The sequence below is a fragment of the Mixophyes fleayi genome, chromosome 4 (genome assembly GCF_038048845.1).
Source record: "Mixophyes fleayi isolate aMixFle1 chromosome 4, aMixFle1.hap1, whole genome shotgun sequence".
Taxonomy (NCBI): Eukaryota; Metazoa; Chordata; class Amphibia; order Anura; family Limnodynastidae; genus Mixophyes; species Mixophyes fleayi.
Genome location: NC_134405.1, coordinates 56,594,779 through 56,610,829, shown reverse-complemented (window position 1 = coordinate 56,610,829; position 16,051 = coordinate 56,594,779). Strand labels below are relative to the sequence as shown.

At 41.1% G+C, this 16,051-nt stretch overlaps 1 protein-coding gene across 1 annotated transcript in view; it reads left to right on the top strand.

Annotated features, from left to right (window-relative positions):
- The window catches only part of PIWIL2 (piwi like RNA-mediated gene silencing 2), a 208,612-nt gene that overhangs the window by 113,203 nt on the left and 79,358 nt on the right, over positions 1–16,051 (top strand). Inside the window, exon 15 of the mRNA XM_075207127.1 lies at positions 9,070–9,183. Within this exon, the coding sequence (XP_075063228.1) occupies positions 9,070–9,183 (114 nt within the window). The remainder of the gene's footprint in view (positions 1–9,069; positions 9,184–16,051) is intronic.

Below are 16,051 nucleotides of genomic sequence, written 5' to 3'. Positions count from 1 at the left end.
ACTGTCCGCACAACAGATCTCCGATGAACCAATTGCTCCAGATCTTACAAAGTGCACAGTGAGTATACAGGGTGGCCATTAGAGGAATTGTAAGAAGTGCTTCCCAGTTTAATGGCGAGTCCTCTGAGGGGTGGGGGTAGTGTTCCTTTTCCACAGTTTTTCTCTCCTCTCACAAGGCAAAAATTTTCTCCTGGCAGGGCTGCAGCAGTTTCCTCTCTGTTCCCTCCTCGCTGGTGCCATCTCACAGGGGTCTTCATATATTTCCTATCATCCTAGTGTCCTTATGATAATACCAGTTGAGCTCTGATTTCGCAAAGTAGGGTTTACTTACCTTCAGGGTGTTAGAAACCCTTTTTGGTGGTGTAATACAATATCTGTGTATTGAATTCCAAATTGTACATTTATAAATTGTATTTCTGTTTTTACTCACCATCCTCTTAGGCAATAGTTGACTTTATTTCTCCTGTGTACTTTTAAAATATAACACTATGGGGCTTAATCAAATAATAAAAAAATCCCCACATGGTGCCTTTGGAGCGGCCATGAGACACGTCGCACAGATTTTTTTTGATTTTTTTTTAACAGAAGTATCGCTGATTTTTGCTTGCACCCCATAGAGGTGGGAGCAAAAATCTGTGTTGCTTTTACCGTAATATCGGTAAAAAAAGCACCCCTCTGTCTGGGTCTGCTTAGGAACATCGCAGACAATTGAACCTGCCCCTAACTATGGGTCTGCTGGAAAGTCTGTGCAACATTATATTTGTACCAAATGTAATTCTAAATTATGTTGCCGACAGTCTGACCCAAATGCCCTTTGTAATTTGTGTGAGACGGAGAACAGCGCTGGTCTGAGGCTACACCGACGGCCATAGTGGAACCAGCTTGGGTTAATTACTGGCCGCATCCATAGTTTTCTCAGGTTATTACAGTCCAGAGTAGTAACTGAAAGAGACTGCATCACACACAGCCTCTATCTGTCGCAAGTGGGGTTTCTCTGGCTCAGGGTCTGGCTAGGGCTTCTTTTTCATTAGAATGACTCCTTAGTGCACCATGTAGAAAAACAGGCAATCACCATATCCTTGAAACAATTCAGATTTTGTTTCTGACTTGGATCTATGCTCTGAAGAGGATGGGAATTTAATTCAGTAGTCTGAGGGGGTGGACACTTGCAGTGTGAAGAATTCCTCTACACCTCAATGTGTGGATGATTTAGTCCTGGGTATTCAGAAAACTAGTATTTGTGGAACCTCAGATTACAGATTCTTCTGATTTCTTTCTTTTTTTAAAAAAAAGATAGAAGGAGTATATGGTCTTTTTACTGCCGTCTCTTTAACTCTTGGAGATGGTTTCAGAGCCCTGGCAAAGACCTGACAAAAAGTTTCAGATGCCTGGGAAATTTAAATCCCTTTATCCCTTACCATTGGACAAGTCTGTTAAATGGGAAAATTCTCCCAAGGTAAATCCTCCCATTGCCCGTTACGATTGATGGTATCACTTTCTTTGGCTCGGAACTGGAGGAGATCATTTAGGTAGCTATGGGAGGTAAGAGCGCTGTTCTCCCTATTACCAGTGCAAATCTGAATCAAACATGGTTTCGGTCCTTTTGCTCCTTCAGAAGGTCTAGGGCTGCATCAGCCAGAGTTTTTTTCTTCGTCTTGAGATGGTTCTCACAGAGACTGGGTGTCTGCCAGAGACGGAGCTCCCAAACTGGCAAAAGAGGTCTCTGCATGATGGGATGACCCATTACGCCACTGTGGTAGGGGCCTGCCTTCTGCATTTTTTGGACCGAAGACTGACCTCAACCACAAATGCTTGTGTTCTGGAAATAGTGACAAGGGGTTATGTCATCGACCTTGTTAGATTCCCTCACCACAGATTCTTCACCACAGGTCTTCCCACTTGACTAGACTCAGAAGACTAGCTTTCAGTGAGGCTTCTCTTGTTATAGTTCCAGTTCCCCCTCAAGAACGTGGCATGCTGTTTTACTCCAAAAAATTTCTGGTCCTGAAACTGGAAGGTTTGTTTCATCCAATCTTGAATCTCAGAATTCTCAGCAAGCAGGTATTTGAGATTCAAGATGAGTTGTTATAGTCAGTGATCACGTTCATGGAAAAGGCGAATTCCTTGCGTCCCTCAACACAAAGATGCTTTGCTCCTCGTTCCCATTTGGGACACACATCAGTGTCCTATTGCGATTTGCGGTGCACACCACACACTTTTAGTTTCGTGCTTTGGCCTGGCTATAAGCATTTTCGCCAAAATTATGACTATCAAGGCGAATCTTCATCGTTCTCAGTACATCACAGTTGTGTCATATATTAAAGTAATTCTATCGTTTTCAAATAAGCATTGCATAAGCGATTTGTGTTTCCAAAGCACAAAGTAATTTATTTTAGCAGATGCAATAATTTAGCAGTTCAATACATAATTATAATACAGTACAGCCAATACCAAAAGATACATACATACCGTTGCGCTCGCTTGCGCTAGCTGCGCTCCCACTGGTACCTGCGAATAGTACTTCACTCCAGAATACTGTGGTCAGAGAATGACTGCCTTGGTACCAGTTAGAGCTGTATTATATACACTCAGTGTTACAGTGAAAACAGTGCAGATGGTGTGGTTTGCTTCTATTGGTCCAGGTATCAGGAAGGTCCAGAGTGCTGCAGGTCATAGGCCAGTTCAAACCAAAATATCCAAAGGTGGGGGTCATCTCTCCAGGGGTTGTGATCTGATTTTCCCGCCAAGAATCCAGTTTTAACTATATTAGCATTTTACAGTTGGTATCACTCTGATCATTTATTCCCTAACATCAATAACTAGAGTATGCAATGTGCGATCTCTTCGGCGAATGAACCGGACAACTGCTGATGAATAGGGGATTAAAATGACACTAAACATGACACATGTCCTGCAACCTGAACCACAAATAACACGAAAGTGTACATATAATCATAATATATAAACTAATAATAAACTAAATATTATCTTCTCATAAATCACTGTGGAATGGAACCAATATAAATATGAATTATATAAATAACTAAATAATAGAGTGTGAGAGTGTGCGTGCGTATTTTACCGCGTGATCACGCGGCATGCTGATCGCAATCGCACGGTAAAACAATATTAACCAATATACCTTTGTTCATCCAGTTATACGACTTCGACACATACTTGGATGATCTGCTGTTAAAGGTGTCATTAACATCTGTCTTTCAACAGCACATTCTGCTGACTATCCAGATTCTGGAAAGACACAGCTGGATTCTCAATATTCCCAAGTCGTCCTTGATTCCAGCACAACAGACAATGTTTCCTGGACTCAACTTTGACATAGTGTGTCATATGGTGTTAGTCCCAAAGGACAAAGTTTTCTCAATTCTGAAAAAAACCAACTCTTTGTTGGTCAGACGGGAAGTGGTGTCGGTGTTCGAGACGCTACCTTTCGCACAGTTTAATTCCAGACCGCTTCAGCACAAACTTCTCTGGATATGGTCCAGGTCCACCCTTCAGCTGGACAGGAGGGTCATCACTTTGTCCACAGCCAGTTGTCAGTCGTTCGCTTGGTGGTAGAGGAGACCGAATTTCACAAAGGGTCAGTCCCTCCAAAACTGGTAGTGGATTTTACTCACCACAAACGCCAGCCTTTCCGGATTGTGAGTAGGGAATCTGGTCACACCAGGGGGTAAATGTATGAAGGAACGGATCCGTCAAATTGCTTATATTCGGCTATTGCGACAGCCATATTTAAACTGCCAATTTAATTAAAGGTAAAATCCAGCGAGCTTTGCTATTTAATTAAATTGCTGTTTTAAATATGGTCGTCGCAATTGCCGAATATAAGTGATTTGACGGATCCACTGTTTAATACATTTACCCCCCAGGAATCTTAATTTGCTCATTAGTGTCCTGGCTGGAATGCGCAGTGCCATGGCCAAGCGGGAGACAGCACGGACGATGTCCTGGGCGGAATCTCATGTTCCAGTGATATCAGCCACATTGATTCCCAAGGGTGGCTGATTACCTCAGCCACAACAGGATCCATCCAGGAGAATGGTCCTTTCATACAGAGTTGTTTGCTCAACTAGTACAGCACTGTGGTCAGCCGGAAATAGATCTCATGGTGTCATGTCTGAAATTCCGTTCTATGCACAGTCCAGGAACCCTAAATAGAGATACAAAGATGCCATTAAAATCTTGTGAAAGTGTTGTCTGGTGTATCTGTCCTCGCTGATCCCCATGCTCCTGCGGATGTTAAAGAAACCAAAATGAGAAAGGGTGGCAGCCATTCTGGTGGTTCTGGTTTTGCTGCACAAAACATAACCCTCAGACATCCTAGGGATGGTTGTAGGTCCACCTTACTATTGTCTCTTCCAGTTCTCTGGCTCAGGGACCTCTTCGCTGCCACTCTTGAAGTTATCTGGCTTTGACGATGTGGCTATTGAAATTCTGTTTTCGCACAAGGTTGAGCAAACTATTATTAAGGTATGGAAACAGTCATCTTTTATAAATTACTACAGTGTTTGGAGATCATGTATTCTGGCACAGATGTCACACATAGGTTTAATCTTTCCCGTTTGTTATGCTTTCTTTAGGATGGTTTTTACAAGGGCCTTTGTCTCTCGTCTTTGAAGTGTCAGTGTTCTCTGTTTTCTTTTAGTGCAATTTGGCATTGATTAAAAATGTGAAATCCTTCCTGAAGGGATTCTTCGTGTTCAAGACCCCCTTTGTACACCCTATAGAACCTTAGGATCTTAATTTATTGTTCAAAGCTCTTACTAAAGAGCCATTTAAGCCTTTGAAATCTGTTGATATCCTCTGTTTTTTCTGTAAGTTGGTATTCCTGCTTGCTATCTTTTCTGCTCGGGGTGTATTTGAATTAGGGGCCCTTAGCTGTGCTCCCACTTTTCTCTTTTTTCACTCTGACAGGGAAGTGTATTGCTCTAGATCCTCTTTTGTTTCGAAGGTGGTCTCCAACTTTCATTTTAACAAGCAGATTGTGGTTTCAACTTTTTCGTCCTCAGTCTCCAACTTCTGATGTGTCTTTGCAACTTTTGGATGTGGTCTGGGCCTCCTGTGCAATGTGGACCGTACTGCTTCAGTCAGTAAGACTAATAACGTCTTCATCCTGTATAATGTGCATAAGCATGGTTGATCGGTATCTAAGCAATCTGTTGCTTGTTGGATTACATCCACTATTTGCTTACAGGTGAACAATCAGTTTATGAGCTCATTGGCTGGAGAGAATAAAAGACACTGCGAGTTCTGTGTGTGCAATTATCTCTGATTTATTAGTTACAAGTTCATATCTGTATAGCATAAAATCACGTATTACAGAAAACTATGCCTGAAAAGGTTTTAACCACTCATGCTTCCTTTACACAGATCTTGCTACATTCTCACATTTTCACCCAGGTATTCTCCCATTGGGGGGTTGGTTTATCTCCTGTCTGCCATATTCAAGGTCATGGGCATAGTTTCTTGCAAATAATGAATAACTCCTATAAACTAGCTGTATCTAAGCTGACTTTGAGCTATAAGAGAATTGAATTGCTATAAGGCAACAAGATGGCGTCAGCTTAGCAAAATCACATTTCTCAGCTTACAGTGAGGTGACTAGACCGATGCCTGTTGGCTTGAAGGCTCGTTCTGCCAGGGTAGTTGGTGCTTCCTGGGCACGTGTCGTCGTGCTTCGGTCGAACAGTTATGCAGGTTCGCTACCTGTTCACACCTTTTACAAATTCTACTGTTTTATATAGTGGTGGGTCACGGGGCATGTTTTAACAATGTTGGTTTCATGGATGTCCAAATTCATCTGTTACCTCCTCCTGCATAAGTTCAGACTGGACAAAGTGCTTTTATTGTCTCCCCATTTGGCATAGACAGTATTGGTCTATTATGTAGTTATAATCGATCTACTTGTGCGTTGGCCAGACCTTCTGTGTCCGCTTCCCTTCATTCGCCAGAGGTTGACAGAGCCCACATTAACAGTATGGATCTTGAAGCCATAATTCTTAAGTGACAGCGTCTTGCCAACCCCATCATAAAAACCTATGCTCTTGGAGTAATCATTTTCTTCTTCACCTCATGTCTGTCATAGGGTTTGGAAGTACTACATGGCCTGTTTTAAAGTTTTTGGTATTTCTTGTTTGCTTCTTATCCTTCAGAGGTGCCGGGAAAAGGGCCTGGCTCCGAGTCTTCTCAGTGTTATGTCATCAGCAATTTGTGCAGTTTAGAGATGTTTGTGATTTGACAAGATTCCTGGCCATGTTCTCTTCTGGACCTGAATTTGGTTCTGAATGTTGCTCCCTTTGAGGCCCTAAACTCTCTGTTTTCGTCTAGCTAATTTTTGCTAGGTGTGTCTCCAGACTAGTGACTATTTTCCATTATTCACCTACTTTGTCTTTCACAAAAACATGGCATTACTTTCTTTGGTCTTGCCAATTCAATCTATTATTCATATCCATCAGAAATCAATTAGAAGTTGGTGGTGCCATTCTTCTGTCCTTGCCCTGAGAATTCCAAAGTGGAAGCACTCTACTACTTGGATGTTGTGTGTCCTCTAAGGATATGCCTATCCAAGTTGATCAGAAGCCTTGTTTTCCTTCTTCAATTGTCAGATTAAGGGCTGCAGTCTCCCACTTGATCTGAATTGCAATCCTGCGTGTCTGTTCTCTGAAGTTGGTACAAGTTCTCCTATGGCTGACAGTGCATTTAACCATGGTGGTCTTCCCTTTTTTGGTCAGTGCGTCATGTGGAGTCTGCAGACCAAGTTTGCAGAGCATCTACCTGGTCGTCCTTGCAAACTTTTTCCAACTTTTACAAAATGGCAGTTACCACCTCTGCAGAGGTTGTTTTTGGCAGAAATGTCCTCCAGTCAGCTTTCATTTTTGTGGTATTCCTCCCTTCCTGTTTAGGTTGGCTTTGCAACACCACACCATTTGTAAGCACACAAATACTGTTTTATGGGTGTTACATGAATTGTATATTGTTCTAGAATCTACATGTACATTCAATACCATTCATGCATGAGCACAGAAGTCCATGCAGAACTCCCTATGCCATAAGTGTTACCAGCATGTGGCTCTTTAATGTGTGTTAATGTTGATTACAATGTGAATAGAAAAGGTACACTGACATAGGGATTAATGATTGCAATGTCTACTCTATTTTCATAGAGCTGTGTATGTGGTAAGCATGATCAATCAACACCACATGCACATCACATGTCAGTGCTGATATGTAAACAAGTCCTCAGTTTTACCCAATACTATTCTCTTTTCTCGCGGGCAGCACAGTGGCCTAGTGGTTAGCACTTCTGCCTCACAGCACTGGGGTCATGAGTTCGATTCCCGACCATTGCCTTATCTGTGTGGAGTTTGTATGTTGTCCCTGTGTTTGCATGGGTTTCCTCCGGGTGCTCCGGTTTCCTCCCACACTCCGAAAACATACTAGTAGGTTAATTGGCTGCTATCAAAATTGACCTTAGTCCCTGTGTGTGTATGTATGTTAGGGAATTTAGACTGTAAGCTCCAATGGTGCAAGGACTGATGTGGATGAGTTCTCTGTACAGCGCTGCGGAATTAGTGGCACTGTATAAATAACTGATGATGATGATTCTCTGGCAGTCTCAATACTGCAAGATAATGTGAGGAGAGTAAATGCCACAGCTTCTCAGCATGTGACTTGGGACATAAATGATCATCATACAATTTAGGATGGCTTGTCATTATCCTTGTTTTGGAATCTGGGATTATGTCCTACCCACTAATAAACAAACTATTAATTATATTTTAATATTTTTTTTTAAATTGCATAAAAATGATATGTATTAAAAAATATAGGTGATATTCAGTTAGCCACAGAGTGCCTGCGGAGTGGTCGCTTCAATGTAACATCGTGGACTTCTCCTCGCACCTAAACACTAAAACATCCACTTAAATATCAACATAAAAATCAAACCATGGTGGAGAGCACAAAATAAAAATGCCCTACTGCCAAGGCACTAAACTAAAACAAAAGATGTCTCCAAATGGAAGGGGCATAGTGAAAGCAGCAATACTTCAACAAGTTGTAGATTTAATGCGCCCTGGCTCCAATTCCACATACTATACCCTAATGTGGCAGTTTCAGTCAATGGCAGAAAAGAGAAATTTACTTTAAGAGCCTACTGATTAGCAATAAAAATGCTGTCTGGAACGATTTGTGTATGTGTCATTTGTAATACAGACAAATCTCTTGACTTTTTAGCAGATTGTATACTTTTGCAAGCCACAGTATCCACTATATTTCTTAAAATAAGATTTATTATTAGCGGTACTTTGCTATCCTGTTAAGAGTCTGGACAAATGTGAGATTCTTTGCTTAAATATTGAAAGGTTTGCACTCAGTACTTTTGGGGAAACCCCATCAGTTTATACGTAACTTTAATAGTAGAGAATTTTTTGGGGCAGATTCATGTCCCCACATTATACATTATTACAGTTACTGCCGCACTTTTAATGCAAATTTTTGCTCGCTGCTCACTGAGCTGCTAGAAAAATCAACGTTGAAATTACCGTAGTAATGGTAATAATGCAAAGCTGTTACCCTAGTAACGGTAATAGTGCGCAGCTATTACTGTAGTAACGCTAATTTGTGCAGCTATTACCGTAGTAATGATAATAGTGCGCGGCCCCCGCGTTGTTCTAAAGAACAGTGCAAGGAATTGATTCTGCCCCTTTAATTACTAGGGCAGAAGATCATTGTTTACCCTTTTTTTGCAGCATACGGCATCCTGGGAGTGGAGAACTGTGAGATAGATAGCACACGAGAATACAGTTCCATTTATTAGTTATACCGTTGTTTGTGTTTTTATATTAGTTTCTATCCTAGTAGTAAAATTGTGTGGTATCAGAGATGTTTAAAGAAGTGTTAGGTTGTTATATCCACCATCGATGTCCAGAGTGAAATCAGTGACCATACTTTATGTGGTAAATAAAGCGGTGATTTCCACTATGTGGTCTTGGAAGTTAAGATTACAGTACTTCTGGTTTATAATATCTCTGTTTCACTTACTTACTGCAGACAACTGGGAGAATTCTACCAAGGGAGAAAATTAACTTGCGGAATAACTCATACCCACTTGGAGATGACCTCAACTGGACCAGGGAAGTGACCCGTGAACCATCAATTTCTGCTGTGAGTCATTGTGGCTGTTTTTTAGACTTGGTTATTAAGTGCAATAATATGTTCAACTTTTTTTTTACATTTAAAGTGGTATTATGTTCTCATCTGTTGAAGAACATTTTATTCAGATTTTTAACCAATTCTCTATAATTTGTTTTGCTGTAATCTATCTCCTCCCTGGACCACACCAACAACCTGGCTCTCTCACTTCTTTTCTGTCGACAAAATTTCTCATCCACCCTCTTATCCTCCCTAGGGTACCCTTAATTACCACCCATTATACTGTTCACACAAGACAAAGCCTTTTGACCAACATTGCTGTGTGACTGGATTATACAGCGCACTAACCATTTTTGACCTTTACAATCTGGCTGGACCAATATGCAATATGTAGCACTTAACCTCATGTATCAGACTCCCATTGTTCCATAGATTGTAAGCTTGCAAGCAGGACCCTCTTACCTCTCTTTCTGTCTGTATTACCCAGTGTGTTCCTTTCCAATTTTTAGTGCTACAGAAATTATTTATATAAATAAATGTTGTTGATATTACTAAACTAAATAATATACCTGAAATAAATTGTAAAGTGTATTTACTGTACTAAGTACCATATTTTTGCTGTATGATGCTGCCCTAGATTTGCAAGGCTTCTCTGTCTTAAATCACTTAAATGCAGCACCGAACCATTGATTTACTAGTTTGATTGCAGTTCCTTGTAACAGAAATGCTACATACTGATTGGTGAACAGCGGCATGGCTATTTGATATTTCCAGTTGAGGGAAAATAAATAATACACTTTGAGAACTGCCTAAGTTATAGTAATACTACATGCTCTATCTTCAATTTTTGAAAATAATACTCTTGGTTTTGTTGTCTGGAGCTGACCGTGTTTTACTTAGACTGCCATTGGCCACAAGAATATTTAAATCTTTATTGCTTTCAGCAGGGATAATCAGAGGATGTGGAAGACTTACATCTCCTGGTGTGTAAGGAACGGATTTCTTGCCTCTTCTTTTTGGTTGGCCTGTACCTGCTGCTCTGCTGGAGGGTCTCGATTGCAGGCTAGGGACTTAGCTCCTTGAAGGTTCAGGTCTCAGCCCTCTGAGTTTTCTTTCAAAGAAAGCTGGCACTTTTTCACGAAGTGGTGAGCTTCTTACAGGGAGTAGCTCCTTGGAATCTCAACCTGGTGTTAACAGCCTCCTTTCTAATCCTTGGATTCGATGGAGTTAAAAGTTGCTTACCTGGAAGAGTACCTCTTTCCTGGCGATCTCCACAGCTAGTAGAGTTTTGGAGCTGAGCGGTTTGTGTTGCAGTTCTCCATATTTTATCTTTCCTGAAGACAGGGCTGTTCTTTGGACTAAACCTTCCTTTCTGCCAAATTTGATCTCCAGGTTACACCTTAATACGAAGGCTGTGATTCCTGCCTTAGACAGTAGTAAGTGTCTGGAAGAAGAGAGTTCTCTGCACTCTCGACATTGTTAGTACCTTGAGGACCTATGTTCATAGGTCCCGTGAAGTGGGCAGGACAGATGAGGTTGGCGTTCGTCCAAAAAGACAACCATTGCTAGGTGGATTACAGCTGTAATGTGTCAGACTTAAATAGGTGCAGGAAAGTGAAGGCACATTCTGCCAGATCAGTGAGTACCTCCTGTATGGTGCGTCATGGAGCCTCAGCAGAGCAGCTGTGTCAGGCAGCCAAAATGTCTTTGTCACATACAGTACATTCACAAATTAGACCTCTTGAAGAGGTCTCCTGCAGCGTTAATACCCCGATGCCCCCTCCTATTCACCTGAGGAGGAATCTTGGTATGGCCCCAGACTCTCCTCCTTCTTTCCGGTACCTCCACGGTCCGCTGATGTAATCATGGCCGCCGGCGAGGTAATACAATAAGCGTCGCTCTATACCTAATGGCAGCGCCGGTTATCGTTGGAGCCTGCAAGAGTGACAGCGATCCTTGAGACCGCTTGTCACTCTGTACTGTGACCGCTAATGCTCTGCCATTGAGAGCAGTCTACTCTCTCTGACAGAGTCCGGTCACCGCTGCCCAGCTTCTCTGAGTGTGTTCTCTATATATAGAACACACTCCCAGCTCTGCCCTAAACTAACTGTACTGTAAGAAATTAAAAGAAAAATTAAAGTTATATAAAAATAAATGAAATAAATTACGAGCTATTTCTAATAAGCCCAACTCCTTTGGGCACCTAGAAAAAACTGAGGAGGAAGAGGCGGGGGGATTGTAGAGGGGAGGGGTCTGTCAGCAGTGCTAAAGATTAACTAGCTAGGTGCCAACTCCCGTGCTCCCCTCCACAACCCATGGTAAGCAGTGTCCCCCAGACGGAATCAGAGAAACGGATTTAACGTAAGTATATAAATCCTCTTATTTCATAATCCCTCAGTCACCTTGCCATTATGGAAACCTTGCTTACCACATCTGACACTATAAGAGGTCCCTGTAGCTTTTTTCTTTGAGATTCCCTCTTATCCACACTCCCAGACCTGGAGACAGACAAGGTGGTGGAGTTGTTATCCTAATTTCTCCATGCTACATCATCCCTTTCCTCCTTTTCCTTTTATGTCCACAGTTTTCATCTGTTCTCTACTCTCCACCATCATGTTGTTGTCATTTATTTCTCCCCCACAACTTTGCTGACTTAATTTCCTACCATTTGACCTATCTACAATCATAATTGGCCACTTCAACATTCCCATTGTCAACCCCACTGTTTCTGTTGCCACAAACATTATTTTACTTTCTTCTTCTTTGGTCTCTCCCAGTGGACTTAATGTCCTGTTCTGCTCCTTCTTTTGTTTTTCCAACTTGGTCATTCCTCTCTTAAACCACAAATTCCTTTTCATCAGCCCTTACTTTAGCTCATGCACTCCACACTCAGCACACACCCCCAAATCCACATGCACATAGTGACACATAAATTCTCTCAACCCAATCAACTCATTACATTCACTAAACATACTTCTCTTTCCTATAACTGCTCTGTTCTGCCCTGATCTGCCTACCTCTTTTCAGCAACAACCAGGGGCTGGCTGGCAGGCAAATATTAAATCGGGAGACAAGGCTCTGCTCATAAGCCTTTTGAGAACATTTTAATGCTCAAAATGTCCAAAACAGAAGTTATCTTCCGTTCTCCTAGGGTCACCACATCCCTTCAATTCTCCCTCACCTCAACAGTATCACAGGTTATTTTTTTTAGATTGTTTTGTGTATTATTTAATGCTTGTATTATAGTGTCCAAGCAAAAACAAAAGGGGGTTTTGTGGCAGGACTAATTAAACAAACTATAAAATCTGCAAAGAGTATACAAAATCATCATCAGTTATTTATATAGCGCCAGTAATTCCGCAGCGCTGTACAGAGAAATCATTCACATCAGTCCCCATTGTAGCTTACAGTCTAAATTCCCTAACATAGAGACACACGCACACACACACAGAGAGACTAGGGTCAATTTTGATAGCAGCCAATTAACCTACCAGTATGTTTTAGGAGTGTGGGAGGAAACCCACGCAAACACGGGGAGAACATACAAACTCCACACAGATAAGGCCATGGTCGGGAATTGAACTTATCAGTGCTGTGAGGCAGAAGTACTAACCACTAGGCCACTGTGCTGCCCAAAATATTTATAACTAATAGTCAAATGGCAGAATGTATCCACACATGGAATGAGTTATAAAAATAGATAATTTTATTAAAATACCAACAATAAATGAAACATTGTCTGGCTATCCCTAGAGTAAATTAAGAGGTTCCTCCTATTAAATTAATGTAGAGTTGCGTTAGTGTATTCACAAATCTAGCAGTCCGGTGATCAGTATGTTAAACTACACATTCCAGAATATTATTATTATTATTAATAAACTTTATTTATAAGGCGCCACAAGGTTTCCGTATTGCCACACATATTACAACAATAGACCTTGCAAGGTAAACAGCACAGAGCACTAAACATATACTACTAAGACTCCAAAGGCTCCAAGCAGTAACAGTGTAGCTAGAGCAGAAGTAATAAGTACTGAGACAGCTGGGAGGAGGGCCCTACTCACAACAAGCCCTAATACAACAATTAAAAGCAGCTAGTTGCCACAGGCATTACACATTGTGGAACTACTTGTCCTAGATTGTTGATGTGGCTAAAGGGAGTTGAAGTAGATACTTCAGCTAACGTAGCAGTCTCTCTTTCAGATCCTTATATTTTGGGAATAATCTGATCAATTAAAATTGTGCAATAAAATACTAGGTAACAAACAGTTCCTTGTATGTTAGTTGTGTAGAATGGTTAGTTCTCTAGTCCTTAGTATCGTGGCCACAGTGTTAGTAAAAGCACTTGAAAAGCGTTAACTTGTAAAATGTAGGTTGACAGCTTACATGTACACTTTTAGTCTATAACAACTCTCCATTCAGCTTCTCCAAAGTATAAGAGTTTCGGTAGTCACTCACACGTGCGTACTCCAAGTGTATCCATCGTGGAAAAACATTTATGCATTCACCGGTGACTTCTGAAAATAATTTGTCTCCGTGAACTTAAGCTGGAAATAGGATTTCCTTTTGCATTCCTCAATATTGTTAGGGGAACAGAGTTGTCTTTAAAATTATGCTCCTCCCTTGATAATGTCCCAGGCCATCCACAACATCTTGATGATCTACACCCAGATGTAAAGGTGGTGTATCTGCCTAAAAACACAACTGCCATTCTTCAGCCAGTGGATCAGGGGGCTATAGCCACGTTCAAGGTGCACTATTTGCGCACAAATTTTTCCAAAGCTTTAGCAGAAACTGAAAGTAATGAGGTAACCCTTCGAGAATTTTGGAAGTCGTACAATATTTATCAGTGCATGCAGAATGTTGATTCATCTTGGAAGGAAATGTCAGAAAAATGTATGCAAGGCATATAAAAAAAATGGCTAAAAAGATTCGCAAATAATTTTAAAGTATTTGATGTAGACACACAGGTCGATGTCATAAATCAAACAACATCTGTGCAACTAGCTAGCAATCTTAATTTGGAGGTTGAAGTAGAAGATATTGAAGAATTAGTGGAATATGTTGAGGGAGAACTGAGCAACGAAGACTTAATGGAGTTGGAAGCTCAGCAACACTTGGAAAATGATGAAGAAGAGGAAAAAAAGGGAAGAAATACAAAAAAAATTCACTTTAAAAGAGTTAGCTGGTGTGTTTTCAAAAGTGAATGCGGCTATGTTAGAACTAGAGGCTATGGACCCGAAAGTGGAGCTGAAAATAATTGATGTTTTACTATGCTATTGTGAAATTTATGAAGAAAAGAAAAAAATTACAAAACAAACCACACTAACAGAATACTTCCCGAAACCTACACCTAGGACCTCCACTCATACATCTACAGGTCCTTAGATATCCTTGCCGTGAAATCCCTGGGCCCTCTTTGTTATAATTGTTGCTGTTTGTACAGCTTTACTGTACACATGTTTATTTTCTGTTATGCAGAGTTATGCAAAGTAAAGCAAACTTAAAAATACAATTTTCTTTAGTCCATTTCTTTATTCAGAATCAATATAAATGATTACAATACATGTAGGTGTACTCACTTAGTGACCAACTCACTTAACGACCTAGTCGTTAAGTGAGGAATACCTGTGTGTGTGCGTGTGTGTATATATATATATATATGTATGTATGTGTGTATATATATATATATATATATATATATACACACACATATACATACATATATATATATATATATATATAATATTATTATTAATTTTTATTTGTAAGGCGCCACAAAGTCACAGTTATAGACACTATAGGATTCATCGGCTGGTATTTATGCAACTGAACAGGAAGGCGCGGAGTCTAACGCACCCCTGATCTTCACCAGGGACCGCCGCAAGGAGGTTTGGTCTTCACTTCGTGGGATGCGCAGGTCACTGTTCTCCAAGTCAGTTACCAGTGCAGTGGAGTTGTATATAAGAATAGTCAGACAGTCCAGGTCAAGCCAAACAGTTGCGCAGGACACAGGCAGAACAGAGACAAGTGTCAGGGACGAGCAGAAGGTCAAAACCAAATGGGACTGTGCAGCGCCAAATCAGGATCCAGAAGAATAAGACAAGGAACAAGCTAGAAGTCAGTAAACCACAATGGAGCATATAAACAGTTAGTGCTGGAGCTGGATTGAACCAATAGGACCATTAGGGTGCCAGAGTGTTTCTTAAATAGCAGGGAGTGAGGGATGATTCGACGGTCAGGATCAGCTGACCACCAACAGGAAGCCCGGAGAGAACGAGGTAGCCGGAGTTTGTAGGTAACAGAATTTATTACCTGAGAGATAGGAAAAGGACCAATATAGCGGGGTGCGAGTTTCATGGAGAACTGGAAGGTTTCTTTGGTGGTGATCCGCAAAATATTTGTAGAGATCTGAAGATTGTTGCAATTTGGACTGTATTTGGGACCAAACCTGGGCAAAATCACACACCATACTCTGGGCTGCTGGCACTGAAGATTTGGTTATCTCTGTAAGAGTAGGTAACACAGGATGTTTTCTAAAAAGAATGAAGCAGAGAGACTGAGAGACTGACCAATGGACTCGTGTTGATGGTTGTTGTGAAAAATCTCTGCCCAAGGAAGGAACTCACTCCACGAGGATTGACGCTCAGAGCAGTAGTACCGAAGATAAGATTCTAAGTCTTGGATGATCTGTTCAGTCTGGCCATTCGTCTGTCGGTGATACCCAGAAGAAAATTTCAGGTTAATCACTAAATGTATACAAAACTGCACACTGTGGTCCGAAATAATCTCCAGAGGACAACTGTGAAGGCGGAAGATGTTCTTTTTAAAGAGTATTGCCAAAGTAGGAGCGGGTGGTAGTCCTTATTAAGGAATAAAG